The 16,097-nt window shown below is 36.4% G+C and overlaps 1 protein-coding gene across 3 annotated transcripts in view; it reads left to right on the forward strand.

Annotated features, from left to right (window-relative positions):
• Positions 1 to 16,097, forward strand: part of LOC135212556 (neo-calmodulin-like) — a 673,130-nt gene that overhangs the window by 638,316 nt on the left and 18,717 nt on the right. For all 3 annotated transcript variants that reach the window (XM_064246096.1, XM_064246094.1, XM_064246095.1), the window contains one exon: positions 14,761 to 15,015. In XM_064246096.1, coding sequence (XP_064102166.1) covers positions 14,761 to 15,015 — 255 coding nt within the window. The remainder of the gene's footprint in view (positions 1 to 14,760; positions 15,016 to 16,097) is intronic.

Below are 16,097 nucleotides of genomic sequence, written 5' to 3' on the forward strand. Positions count from 1 at the left end.
ATAATATATAGTATATATATATATATGAATATACCTCCTAATGTATATGAGACTGGCCAATGGCTCCAACCCACAAACTCACTTCAATTCAGAGCAAACACAATTCCACGTAAATCCGATGCCATCTATCCGGCTTGGCGGTCGGCGCAATAACCCAGGCAGAAATAATAATAATAATAATAATGCAGGCATTTAAAGCTGAAAATACACGAATTTATTTTCAGTCGGGTGCTTGACGACTTATAAATCGCCAACTCGACTCGAGGACGCGACCTAACGATGCCGTAAAGGGGGAGGGTCGGGGTGGGTGGGTGGGGGGGGTGGGGGTTGGGGGGAGACAGGAAGTCACGTTAATGAAGGCCCTTTTTTTTTTTTTTTTTTTTATTGGAAGTGCTGGAGGCCGGATTCTGTCTGAAAGGGTTTTCCAAGCGAGGGTAATATGGAAGCAGAGAGCCAGCAACGCTGCCCCACCCCCACCCCCTTCCCCCTTCCTTCCTTCCTTCCCCATTGACCAAGAAGGGGGGGCGGGGAGGGGAGGGGGGGGGGGACGAGAATTGGTGATTTCAGGGATAAAATGAAACTTCGCTCGAGCGACATGATGATAAGACATTGAGTACACATTGAATGGATGCCCGAGCGGCGTTTACTCAGCTAAATCCCGCCACGTTTATGGGGCCGAATTGGGAAGCCGTGTGGCATATTTACTCTCTCTCTCTCTCTCTCTCTCTCTCTCTCTCTCTCTCTCTCTCTCTCTCTCCCGAAAAGTTTTTAGGGCCACGGGAAATGTTCCCAGTTTCCTATTCCTGTATTTTTTTGGAAGTGGGGTGGATGGGGTAAGCTTCTTATCATCTTCTCTGATGGTGCGACAAACCATTAGCTTATGATTGGCTCATTTTCATCGTTATTAATTATTTAAGGGCCAGAAAGAAAGAGGGTGCTGAGGTTAAGGGTTAATTTCGTGTGATTTTCAAGGGACGGAAGTCGAGGGATCCATTTTGTTTTCAGTCGAGGCTTCATTTCGTGTGGCCCATGATAATATTCCCTGTTATTATAGTAGTTCTTTTGTAGATGTTAGACATTCGTCAGTTGTATTACAGATATGTGTGTGTGTTTATAATATATATATATATATATATAATATATATATATACACTATATATATAATATATGTAATAACTAGGAATATGTATATATAATATATATGAATAACTTTAATCACGAAGTATATAAACGTAATGCTATGTATAAATAAAGGCTTTTAGCCACGAAGGCAAAAATGAAAAAACGAGATTGGCCGAGTACTTTCGGATCCTATTCGGACCCTTTACTGAGGCATACTAAAGGGTCCGAATAGGACCGAAAGTACTCGCCCAACTCGTTTTTTTCATTTTTTCCCTCGTGGCAAAAAAACTTTATTTATTATATATATATAGTATATATATATATATATATATATATATATATATATATATATATATATATATATATATATATATATATATATATATATATATATATATATATATATATACTATATATATATAGCCGTTTCTTCTATCAAGGTTAGAGTAAGATGACCCCTCCAGAGAAAAAAAACATATCATCGTGTACTATTAATCACCGGCAGCAAGCCTTAAAAACATTAACCGCTTCAGACGCCCATCCAAAAGGCTAACCATCAGCCCATCGAACCCCTACATCCCTCTACCATTGACCTCAGTCTTTGTCTTTCATCTCGTTCGAACTTCCTGTATCTTGAGACCATTCTGCAGCCCTTTTAAGTCTTAATTCTTAAATCTCCCCCCTTCCCGTAACACTTCTCAAATATACACACTTCTAAAATATAGTAGTACTCTTCTCTTTTTTTTTCCAGCCTATAGGCATCCATTCTCTCTACATGACCAACCCTCTTACAAGACTCGGTACTGTGAACTTGTCCATTCACCCACGCTGACCATGTTTAATTATCCTCTTCATGTACTTATCTCTACATTTCTCGTCTATTCAGTTCCACTCCTTTCTCTCTCTTTCTCTCTCTCTCTCTCTCTCTATCTTTCTCTCTCTCTCTCTCTCTCTCTCTCTCTCTCATACTCTATATATATATATATATATATATATATATATATATATATATATATATATTCATTTATATAAATATATATATATATATATGTATTATGTTTGTATGTATATTCATTTATTATAGATTATAAGTATAATATTTTAATGTATATATTTTATTAATAATACTAGATAGACAGACAGGCAGATAGATAAGTGTGTGTGTGTGTGTGTGTGTGTGTGTGTGTGTATGTGTGTGTGTTTGCTTTTCCAACAAATCACTTCCCTTAGGTCAACAGAGGCTCCGTAGACATTTTCAGGAAACGGTCTCAAGTCGTTTCACTCCGTTGGACTGAACTTTGGTCTCTTGCCTCTTGGGACGGAATTGTAACCGCCGAGTTACGGTGGTAGTGTGTTGGTATTTATGTACCATGACCACGATATAACTGCCAGGCACAACGATCCCGTCAATACCCTCTGAAGAGGATCGTCAGCGGCGTTAATCACCCTCTTTCTTCGATATATCTTGATGCTCTACATGAGACGTGATTCAGCGTTCTGGGAGTATTGTGTGGTCTTGACCTGTTTGATCATTATGACGTTTGTACCTTTTCCTAGAATGTTCTTCTTTTTGTTGCTGGATGAATCGTGTTACAATGATATCTGTGAATATCTTTGCAATTTAATTATTCCATTCTTTGATCGGTCTAAGTTTTTTGTTTCTTTGTCCTGTTTATTGGGTTCATTTATCCGTTTCTCTTCAGAATGTTTACGAAAAGCACTAACTTTGTTTCCATAGTTTTCAGTATTAACAAAGATCCTTATTTCTTTAAAATACGAAAAATAATCCTTACTTTAAAAAAAAAACATTCAAACGAATAAATCTCATCTTACTTGACCTTTTGTTTTTGTGTCAGCATCTCCCCCGTCCATGAGGACGCCTTTCAGGAAGCTGTTCTCTCCCCTGTCTGTCCTTCCCTTTCACCAACAGCAGCCACTCACTTCCCGACATCCCACCAGATCATTTGTCGATTATTGAACCCCTGACAAATCGTCTTCCTTCCTGCGCAACTCTCCTCTGAAGCTCCCCTTGTTTTCCGTCTGATCTTCTTCGGAGCCATTAAAAGGGGTCCAGGATATTAACACTTGTCTGTAGCAGACGGTACTACCTGATCGGTTCTGTTGCCCTTCAGACAGAAATCATACGTGTCCATTTCTATCACTGTTTCACGCATATTGATCCCGCAAGCGAATCGATATCTTCGAAGCGTCACGAGCTGGTCTTACGTGTGTTATATATAACTTGCCTTTAGTCTTTGCACTGATTCTTCTATCTCACGGGACACCAGATATTTTCAACAAGTTTTCCTATTTTGTCTTAGCCCTTGAGCTTTCTGCGTCTAAGCCACTCTGTCAGAGTAGATCTCAAATATCTGAACTAAGTACCCTCCTCAGTCTCTCTCCCTGCTCTGATTTTTTTGTAAAAAATTCGTCTACTTCCTTTACGTGTTACTGAGTTTAAATCCACTCTCCCCTAGCCACTTCCCGAATCCCTCGTTCCTATGCTCTCTTCTGTACTGTAAAGTAATGTATCAACGGCAAAGAGCAATTGCCAGGGAGACAGATCCTTTGTCACATGGAACGAGGTATTCCAGCGCCGCCTTTTAATGCTGTTTGAGCGTTTCTGACAAAACCTCTCGTAACATTTGTTCCACTGCGAATAGTGAGCACCGAAGTAGAATTAAGTAAAAGTAAACAGACTTCTTCTGCACACCAATGAAAACACCTCTTTGCCTAGAATTTGGAAGTAGATTGAAGAGATGTACTACATGCCTGTAGATCAGGGACTTCTTCGTTGTTAGTATGCAACGTGTCGCTGATGAATTTCAAGGTTCCTTTTCTACCATTATATAGTTGGGAGCCTCTATACTAGGGTCAGTTTGCTACTGGCATGCAGGTATCAAGGAAGTGAAGTAAATATATAGACAGAAACTTCATATTTATACGTCAACATAAACATGAATATACTTACATGCATACATACAAATATGTTGGTGAATGTATGTATATGTGAAGTTTGTGTCTGTATTTATATGTTCTGTTCCCAAGTGGGCTATACACATGACATTTATACAGTGAAAATTGAACCATTCGTCTGAATTCTTATCAAAATTGCGTCGAAATGAGAGGTGGACTACGTATACATAAACATGAATATACTTACATGCATACGTATAAGTGTAGGTGAATGTATGTATATATGAAGTTTGTGGCTATATATTTATATGTTCTGTTCCCAAATGTGCTATACACATGACATTTATATAGTGAAAATTCAATCAGTCGTCTGAATTCTTATCAAAATTGTGTCGAAATGAGAGGTGGACTATGGCTTTAGTTTTTCACTTCAATGAAAATTTGTACAATTAAGTTCAAAATTACAATTAAGTTCAAAATCCACCACCATATAAACACCACGACACTATCCTCCGACCAGAAAAGGTCTGGGAACAATTTGACGTTGAATGTTATAATCCAAAGTAGCTGTTAAAAGCTCTCCGGCTCAATTGTAAACAATTAGCGTTAATCGGAGCATCCATATCAAAGACAAATCATTGTGTATAGCAAATACGCATTGTTAGCACATCAAGAGCGTATCGATAATATTCGCATCATTTTTTTATGCTGTCTGATTCCTGAGATATGGAACCGACTAATGACAATTATCGCTAATTAATGAGCAATTATTGATAGACGAATTGCACGCACTGGTCGTATTTCATGAAACAACATAAACACTCAATTGCAGGTTTGAGTATTCATCTAGCTTTTGTATTCATAAAATATACGTATCCATATACTAATAAAATGTGGAAAAATGCATAATTGTGCTTTGGTTTGTATTTTGAGTCATTGTAAGCTCGGCGTCTTATAGTCGGTTACAAAAGCTTTTGCTTTTAAGATCCGTCAGTGAATTATACCAAGATTCATATTATGTATGCCAGCTAGTTAATCGTGGCCCCCCGCCCCCCTCCCCCCCCCCCTCTTCCCAAACAACCTTTATAAGTACGCAATCATTACCATTCATCCCGTATTCAGACATAAGTACGTTTGTAAAATCTATGGGCGAATGTAATCAAATATTTAGGCATGGCACTCTGCAAAACCCTTGCTCTAGCGGTGACCTCGGAATTCGATGTATTGTTTGTGCGATATCACTTAAAGAGTTAAATCATCATGATTTTCTCTCTCTCTCTCTCTCTCTCTCTCTCCTCCTCTCTCTCCTCTCTATGTCTCTCTCTCTCTCTCTCTCTCTCTCTCTCTCTCTCGTTCTCTCTCTCCCTCTCTCTCTCTCTCTCTCTCTCTCTCTCTCTCTAAGTGCCCAAACAAATTTTCTGAATTTAACAACTTCATTTACTGCCCTATTGCCTATCTTTCGTCTTTCTTCATAATTTCCCAAAGTTCATTTTGTTAAGAAATATTTTGAATATACCTAAAAATATTTTGAATATACCTCTTAAGAGGTATTAAAAAAAGGCCCTGGTATAGATCTAACAGCTTCCAGCAATAATATTTTACAACTCTCAAATTCACCTCCATGGCTGTCGCGTTGGCATCTTTAAGAATAAATCACTGTGGGAATATAATTCTTCTGATTCCAGTCCCCCTTCTCCGTAGGCGACGTATTTCCACTTACCCTTATCAGTCGGCATTTTATCAACGTGGAATTCAAAGACGTATCTCTCGTGGCTTCATCACCCTCCCCTAGTCTTCTGTTGCCGATAAAGAAAAAGAAAAAAAAAACAAGAGATAGTCGAAATGACGCGATGTTCTTGATAAACAGAGTATTGATGTCGTTGATATTGTATGGAACAACAAAATCTTCAATGCAAAGATGAAAATAATCATGAGGAAACGCATTGAGAACGGTAAGAATTAGAACTGAAATTGCTTCGTAAAATAATAAAATAAGACCATAAAAAGTTCGTAGTGTATAAATTATTTTCTTATACCTATAGAGATTGCAAATGCCAACAGTTGTATGTTAAGTACTTAACCCTTATGGAATTCACAACACGTCTTCACATTCCTTCTCGCCTGTTCTTCATCAGAAACTAAAATTAATAGATTTGGAAACATGAAAATGAATGTCACTAAGCAATCAAAGTAAGTTAAGGATTAACTCATATTAAAGACCTATTTAGATTTTGTTCAGTTAGACCGTTTTCAAATACAAGGATCGATGACAAGAAAATTCTTGTCCAACTTTGCTAACTCATTTGTCAGACTTTCACGTCACTGCTCTTTCATCCCTTCTCACACGACATTTGTACCGCGGAAAATTCATTTCATCTTCAGCCAACAATCCTTTCGGTTTATTGCAGATTCTGCAATTGTATTGCACTCCCTTGAAGTCTTGGCTCAACTTTTCTCCTCTAACATTGTAGTTTATTTCTCTCTTGGACTCTGTACTTCGCATGCAAGCCTTGACAAAGTTCTTGCTGGTGTTTTTGCCAAAAAATACACGTTTGCGTCTACGGCTTTCATTCTTTCGGTATCCATATTAACGTGACGCCATCTTCCTTACTCCCATTTACTGTAACCTGAATTTTGCTCATTTATCTCTTTAACTTTCTCCTGTTACGGAAATTGCAAGTCTCCCACTGTGCTATCTTGTTCCTACATACGCTTCTTCGCTACTGTTCTCCACGGTGCAACCACGTTTTCTTTAGCCAGTTTCTCCTCGGTGAAACCACGTTTTCTTTAGCCACTGTTTCTCCTCGGTGAAACCACGTTTTCTTTAGCCACTGTTTCTCCTCGGTGAACCCACGTTTTCTATAGCCACTGTTTCTCCTCGGTGCAACCACGTTTTCTTTAGCCACTGTTTCTCCTCGGTGAAACCACGTTTTTTTTAGCCACTGTTTCTCCTCGGTGAAACCAGTTTTCTTTAGCCACTGTTTCTCCTCGGTGCAACCACGTTTTCTTTAGCCACTGTTTCTCCTCGGTGAACCCACGTTTTCTTTAGCCACTTTTCTCCTCGGTGCAACCACGTTTTCTTTAGCCACTGTTTCTCCTCGGTGCAACCACGTTTTCTTTAGCCACTGTTTCTCCTCGGTGCAACCACGTTTTCTTTAGCCACTGTTTCTCCTAGGTGCAACCACGTTTTCTTTATACTGTATAGGCAACATAACGCACCTTCGTCTAAAATGGATCTACTAATACACCCGCATACTGAATTCAGCAAAAGCTTCCGTTTCATCATATTCAGTCGCTCTTGACAGACTGCCATCATCACCGTGTGCGTGTGTAAGATGTTACTAATGTCGAAGAAGATTACTACATAAGGATTTCATACTCAATTCAGCAAGTTGAACGTATGAATATGTTAATGACCCTTGTTTTGCTATTTCTCAGACCCCACCGCCTGTTAGAAGAAACGGCTTTAGTTGAATGCATACACATACACAATTTATATATATATATATATATATATATATATATATATATATATATTGTAGATTAGGTACTTGTTATATTTGTATATATATAAAGATTTATTTTACACACACACACACACACACACAATATATATATATATATATATAATATATATATATATATATATATATATATATATAGTAAATTTAATCACTGTATCCGTGTTCTAATATGTTGTAGGAAGCCCACTAAAATTATATATAATATATATATATAATTATTTTAATATTATATTATACTTATATATATATATATTATTATATATTATATGTAATTATATATATACCGTTTTTCTGAATCCACTCCTCGACTCTCTTCATAAGAATATTCGAGATTCCCGAAAAAATAAAATGATAAATAGGGCTGCCATACCCATTATCCACCGAGCTAGAAAGTCCGTTCCCAAAACTGAGTTTCAGCAAAACATGTATTTTCTGTGGGGGAAAAAAAAAATCCTCAGGCAGTTCTCTCCAAGTCTCCACTGAGGCATAGGCAATAGGGAGGGAGTTATTTTCTCGTAAATGTCTCGGAAGGATCTCCCAGCGGGAGGAAAATAACATAGATTTGTTATTATTCAAGGAAAAAGATCTTTCTTCATAGTGGGGGGAAAATTGTATAAGGTGAACAGACCAAAATATAATAAATCTGTTCGTATGTTTTCCTTCAGAAGAGGTCGCAGGGAAAGTGACGTCATTAGTGCACCTCACGCGGTACACTGTAGGCATTGCTGAAGGTTCTTTGCAGCGTCCCTTCGGCCCCTAGCTGCAACCCCTTTCTCTCCTTTTTATTGTGCCGCCATTTATATTCCCTTTTCTTCCATCAGACTTTCCACAATCTCAGTACCGTACCCAGATTTTTTTTTAGGGGGTCTTTTTTCCCAAAACTGGACCTTTTCTTCCATAAATGTCATTGCATATATAGGTATATAAAATATGAAATACTTGAAAATGTTATTTTAGTTATATTAAGAAGAAAAATTGGGTATGCGTTACTATGCCCTTCTACCCGTTTAGATGATATTCAAAGTACTGGCTTTGGTTAACAGAATTTTACTTAAAATCATTTACAAATCTGGTGGCTTATATCATATTCCTGTTATCACTCTTGTATTTCCTACTGCTAAAGAATGATGATAATGTTTAATGATAAAATTTATAAAATAAAATTTGCCAAAAAACAAAGGATTGCTATTTATTACTTTGTAAGTACAGTTCAGTGAAGAGGATGGCCACCGAAAATATGGACGTCCAGAGTTGTTGTTGTTGTTGTTGTTGTTGTTGTTGTTGTGGGGGTCGTTCAGGCCTGCTTCTCCTAGCGATGGTTTCAATAATGTACCTGCCAGGTTTTCCTCCTGTCACGCCTTAAAACCCTTTTGCTCTCAATTTCTCTTTCAGCGCTGAATGAACCTCCTAGGTCCAGCGGTTGGCCTTTGGCCTAAATTTTCCATTCCATCCCATCAGTAATTGAGTGAGTGCAGTTGGCCTCAGCGGAGCATATCTGTCTACCATTCACCGGACATTTTCCTCTCTCTCTCTCTCTCTCTCTCTCTCTCTCTCTCTCTCTCTCTCTCATTACCCCACAACTTATCTTAGATTATGTACACACGAGGGTGGTTAGTTATAACTGAAGCCACTCTTGCAAAAGTGATTGAGGCTTTTATATTATAATACACACACTCACACAGAGACACACAAATGCCTGCATACATACACAAGTTCTAACAGTTTTTTAATAGCATTCGTGGTGAACAAAGAGATTCATACATAAAACAGACGTTATCTGTTTTTTTTTTCCTCAGACTTGTGAAAGAAAAGGCGAGGGTAATAATCTGGTTCCATAGTCCGTTTATCATTTTAATAACTGAAGTTGCTATCGTTATCATTATTTAGGTTTTCGTTCCTTATGTGGATTCTTGTAATTATAAGCTTTACCATTGTGTGTGTTTATTTACATACGCGCGTTAATTTATGCTAATTATCTTACGGGAAAAAGGGGTGGGAATTATGAAAAAGGGTGAATGTAATGAGATTACTCCTTGTTTTATACAGTTGGCCTTTGTAAGGCCGTTATTAAGTATCATACTTATCTGTCCGGTCTAGATAATTGTGAACAAACACTACGAATGTTGGTATACTAGCTAATGAGTGACATGTCTGTTAATTAATATTAGCATTTACATTGTGTATTTTTCCTTTTTTGGCTTCAGATCCAGACAAAAGAAATCATTAGTCGTTCTTAGAGCCACTTCTGACATGAAATCTGTTACAAAATCTTATAAGCGAAAAAGAACAAAGCGCCTGTAATGAAGGAAGATTGTTCAGAATTAACATCTTGAGACACCAACTGCACAGTGTTTTTTTTCTATTATTTCTTCTTTTTCTTTAACGAGCAACTTGTTTGTTTTGGTCTGAAAAATGATTATGTCTTTCACTTATTTACTAACTCTTCTTCCTCTCATTGTCTTTGTAATCAGCGACTCGTATGCAGTGTAAGTATAGATAGTATATGTGAATAGATATGATTTTAAAATATATATATATATATATATATATATATATATATAGTATATATATATATGTATGTATGTATGTATATTATATATATATATATATATATATATATACATACATACATACATACACATACATACATACATATATCTAAACACATACATGCATACATATATATATAGATGTATACATACATATTTATGTTTAGATATTTGTCATATGAAACTAATTTTAAAGTTATTTATTGATTTATTTTTTTAGTTTCCATATTTAATTGTTATGGCGTCGATAACCTAGGTGTTTGACGCCTGTTATAGTAGCTATAATCAATCTATCAATCAATCCTCATCATCCCAAAATCTTAGAAAACAACACAATACTCTTTCTTTTTCAGCAGCATTCACCATAGTCCAAACACTATCACACCCCTGGGGCAATCTACAGCATTCTAAGAATCAAGTCAAATATTTTTTTAAATAAAAAAACTTCGGTAGGAGGTGCGAAAAGGTCCCGGGACAGTGCGAAAATGGTTAGGTTCGAGAAAATATGGCTCTATCGCAGCCGAACGTGATTATAATAATACCTGGATTTACAGTGCTTAGCTAATGGTTACCTGGCTGCGAGAAAACCACTTTGGTAATGTCGAACTAATTTATTTTTTTACACTTCTATTTTCTTTTATTCCGCACATTCAAACATTTTTTTTAGATGTTCAAGAATTTAGATATTGATGGTTTTCGTATATGTAACTGACATTTTATTATAACGTCCTCTCGAGTTAATCTTTCAAATTTGTCGTTTAAAAAGTTATTGAAGACCATTTCTAATGTCCTATTACCATTTTTTTATCTCGTTTAATTTTATTGATCGAGTTCTGGATTAAAGAAAAACGCTTTAAAAGAAAAAAAAAAAGCGAAAATAATCACAGTTACTGAAGCACGATTTTTTCGTGCCTTTGTTTGAAGGTCAGCATTTCCATGTGAACGAGGACCACCCCCGAAATAGACCGCAGCTCAAAGGTCACCATGTCCCGGTTAACGGAGAGAATTTTTAACTACGCTGTTCGTTATATTCTTCTCTTATAAGAGAACTGTCCTCCCGAATATTGTATATGATATTGTATGTGTATGTATATATATATATATATATATATATATATATATTATATATATATATATGTGTGTGTGTGTGTGTGTGTGTGTGTTTAATATATATATATATATTATATATATATATATATATTATTTTATATATATAGTTATATATATATATCCTTGTGATTGAAATCACCAGAACACGCGTTGGATATGTGATATACTTCTGCAAAAAAATGAAACACTGGATATTAATCCTGACCGGTTTCGAAAGCCTTTAGTTTTCTAAGACATCTTCAAGAGAATGATACATAGCTGTGGAAATTCGCAATATATAGGTTAGATTGACAGCACTAACGAACACACTACACACGGTTGGAATAAATATTTACAGCTGATAATTAGCACAAAAACAATAGTGAAGAGCCAGAAACTCATTAGCGTCTGAGGTCGATGCTAAATTTACAAATCTGGTGTTTCTATTATGAAGCCGGGCTCACCCCTTTTGCTTCAGGCCCTGATGAATTACGTTCCTTAAAATCTGTGCATTTATTTCATTTGGAAATAATCGGATCGTGTTTGTATATTCCTATTTTCGCAAAAGCATTCTCTTATACAACCGGATTCTACAACATTCCTTATTAGTATATTATTTAGGAATGAACTATCTTTTTACCCCGTAACTCCAAAGTTCTTTAGAAGGGGAATATTTTTTTAAATTGCTACCATATGGTACAAGCAGGTTGTTTTGTGTTGTAAGTCTCTATTTAAAAAAAAAAAGTTCATTTGCAGCTATCCATTCATTTTTTGACACCTAATAAGGTTATTTGAATGTTTTACTTGTATTCTTCATTAAATCTGTTTCATCGTCAGTATACCCATCACTCATCAAAACGTGGATTATATTTTGGAAGGACCGACGCTGCATTGTTCAGTTCCCATCCAAATATATAGAAAGAATGTCATGCACTTTTCCAAGCTGCATTAATATAAAACTTCAACACGGTTCATATTTCCAGTTAAATCCCAATATATTAATTTCTCACAATTTTTATTGCGTTTCTATTTGTACGCTTTATGTACATTAATCCGTTACTGTAGTGAAGTCACTGGTATTTCATCTATTTTTCATATGTCCTGGTTTTTTACGCTGAGACTCTGTCTAGAAATAATGAATGTGCATTAGTTTGATCAGCAGTTACTGTGACTAAGAGTCGTTACAGTAATACACGTGTGTCTGTGTATACCTTAATCTTGGAGTACTGTTATCAAGACAAGAATACTCTTTCTGAATCAGTTTGACGAGGTTACTGTCAGTAGTCTAAAACAGAATCTGTATGAATAAGCGATGTTACACCATTTTTGAAGTTTTTTATTTTTATTCAAAGGTCAAAACGTTTTAATATTCAAGAAATTATATACTCAGTGAATTTTAGTGGAAATTAAAGGCTGACAGTTATATGTTACTAAAAAATATGAAGTATTGTTTTTTACCAAGTCAGACGACTTGTTTACAAATTCATTTTTCCTCGGTTTTTACGTAAGTTTTGACTATTCCCAGGAGATAACAAAATGGTGACGAGGTCATAAACGTCTTGTTCGTTTTGTGCCGAGGTTTTGTCTTTTTTATTTTTTAAATGAATTTGTAGAACAGTTGTACAATTTTTAATAATCTTAAACAAGCGCTTTTAGTTTTCTGTAAAGAAAACTATCGAGATGGCTACTTGTCCGCCCGTCCGCACTTTTTCTCTCCGCCCTCAGATCTTAAAAACTTCTGAGGCTAGAGGGCTGCAAATTGGTATGTTGGTCATCCACCCTTCGATCATCAAGCATACAAAATTGCAGTCTTCTGGCCTCAGTAGTTTTTATTTTATTTTAGGTTAAATTTAGCAAAGATCGTGCATCTGGCACCGATATAGGTGCCAACAACACAGGCCACCACCGGGCCGTGGCTGAAAGTTTCATGGACCGTGGCTGAGAGTTTCATACAGCATTATACGCTGTTGATTTGCGTTACTTACTTAAAACATTGAGTAGGTTTACCAAATAGTGCCTTTATTACTTTTCTTATTTTGAATCCTTGAAATTTTTAAAATGGGGAAGAATCTTCCATCAAGTATCGAATTTATTTGTTCCTATGCTTTTCCTCTTTGCGATTTTTTTTTATTTGTTTTCATAATGGTGATATGGTTATTTTATAATCTAATTACTATTTTTTCTTTTATTCGTCTCAGAATATTTCGACATTCCTTGTGTAAGTCCAAGAAAAATGGTTATTTTAATTATAGTCTGTATCCAGGAAAATTTAACTTGAATACGGGCGCTTGCAAACAGAGAATCTTGCAGCAGAGAACTTAGTTGCAAAAATGCCGGGGAGGGAAGAACACCATTAGAATTTGACGAGAAAAATGCTGAAATTAAGCACCGGGGAAGACGGGGAAGACTAGTTGGTATTTCCCAAACGTACAATTTCTCATCTCTCTCTCTCTCTCTCTCTCTCTCTCTCTCAAGATGTTAATTACTATAAAGCTATGTTCTGGTGTAAAGATCGTCTACCATAACTCCTGTGTGTGTGTGTGTGTGTGTATATATATATATATATGTATATGTATATATAATATATATATTTTCATATATATATACATATATACATACATACATATTACATATACATATATATATACACATATATTACATACAATACATAATTAATATACTATATAACTAGCAGGCACACTATATTGATAGTATATAATATATATGTGTATATATATATATAGATATATGTATATATGTATATATTCTATATATATATATATATACTATATATATATATATATATATGTATGTATGTATTAATAATTTTCTTAATATAAGGTTACTTAACATATATTTGTCTTTGTAAAAAAAATGGATGACAAGTTAGTTGACCAACTGTGTTATATGCATAACCATGTATAATCTTTACCCGCCCTCATGACCATGTGTAAGTCTTAACCATCCTCTTACGAAAACTGTCGCTTATACCATCACATGTAAATGTAAACAGTATCCGCTGACAACCTGCTGTATATCCTTGTATCCCAACTGTGTTTTATCCATTGAACTTAAATCATAATTTTATGAAGAGAAGAGCTTACTTGCCAATCACCTTGTTAAAAAAAATTATTTTTTTTACCATACGTGTGCTCTTCTTGTTTTAATTCAGTTCAGAATATGATATGCCATCTTTGTTTTGCTTAGTTTTTCGGTACATTATTTATTTATTTATTTTTTGTTTGTTTGTCTCATCATGGTCAGCTGTGATACTGCCAATATGTCCATATTCCATCTATTTTCATGTGCAATCACTCATTACTTTATAATCATTGCGCTCCTGTTTCTCTTTCCATAGTCAGTGCTTAGTCATTGTAACTGCAATTTTTTCTGTTGCTGCTTTTTCAACTGCTGTTGTATCTGCTGTTACTGCTGCTGCTCCTGCTGTTGCATGGATCTGTATGACAACGTTTCGTTTTGCTTTGTTGTCTGTGTGTGTCAAGAGACGTTACGTAAAGAGTGATTTTCACTGCGTCCTTTCTCGGCTCTTCCCCCGACAGGCCAGGAGCAAGAGTGGATCCGTCGATGCAGTGCCCAAGAGCCAGTCGGGCAAGGCGGGAGCCGCCCAGAAACTCGGGACGCCCTCCAAGACAGGAAGCAAGACCCAGGTGGCCAAACCCAGCGCCCAGAAGACTCAGGTCAAGCAGGCCCCAACGAAGGCACAACAGCAAGCCCCAGTCGCCGTGAAGGGCGGCAAGAAGGGCAAGAAGGGGCATAAGCACCAGCAGTATGACTTGATCGTGACCATCGACTTGGTAAGGTCGTGAACGTTATTTTTTCTAGGTTTTATTTATTTTTTTTTTTTCCTTACACGACAGGCTAAGAATGGAGTAACGTTTCGACAGAGGTCTCAAGAACTTTTGCTTGCTTTTCATTGATTTTTAACAGATTTTAATTATTTTTTCACTCTGATTAAAAGATTGAACTGTAAAACAACCCCTTCCCAATACTCAGGGGGCCCGTTCTCTCTAACGAGAGAGGCCACGGCTGCAAAATGTCAAATGTTACTCCATGATTAGTGAACAAGTAAACATGAATTCAGCTAAAAACAGGAAACAACGGAGGAGGAAAAAAAAAAAGATTCGCCCTCCCTCAGACTGTTTTGCTTTCGCGGTTTTACACCGCCAACCATTTTTTTGCGTGAATGGAAATCCACTTCACTGTTTTTGTTATTGCCACCTGTGTTTTTTGTCCCCCAAAACTTTTCCAAACAGTGTAGTTACTAACGATCTTTTTTTTTTTAATGAAAACAGAATTCCTTTTTTTATGTAACAGAATTTAACCCGCCAATAGTTTTATTGGTATCGAAAAGAAACGGATCTGGCCGCGTTTTTTTTCTGTTGGAACATTTCCACGCAATGTTTGTTTTGGATCAGGAGTCGTCCTGACTCTGGCTTCGGCTTACCAACCAAAGGTTTACCACTAGAGTCCTTCCCCTGTTATTTTTTGTGACTACACCAGGATCACACCGCCGTTACACACACACACACACACACACACGTATATATATATACACACACACACACACACATATGTATATATATACACACACACACACATAAACACACACACGTTCTGCACATTTGTTGTAATGTTCAACGTCAAGATTGCATTATAGAAATACTATAATTGAGGTCCATAGTCATTATAAGATTCTCGTGACATCTGTTTTGATTTTCAGTGAAGAATGTGTTCAGTGGGAAAGGTGGCTGCCACCAGGCCCTGGCAGATAATAATCTTACGTAATGACGGGTACTCAATTCTTCTCTACTTGTCAACAGCAGGTATCGTTTCTGGATATGCCAAGAGGGAAGACACCACATCTCTTTCTTTCTTT

The sequence above is a fragment of the Macrobrachium nipponense genome, chromosome 41, assembly GCF_015104395.2.
Source record: "Macrobrachium nipponense isolate FS-2020 chromosome 41, ASM1510439v2, whole genome shotgun sequence".
Taxonomy (NCBI): Eukaryota; Metazoa; Arthropoda; class Malacostraca; order Decapoda; family Palaemonidae; genus Macrobrachium; species Macrobrachium nipponense.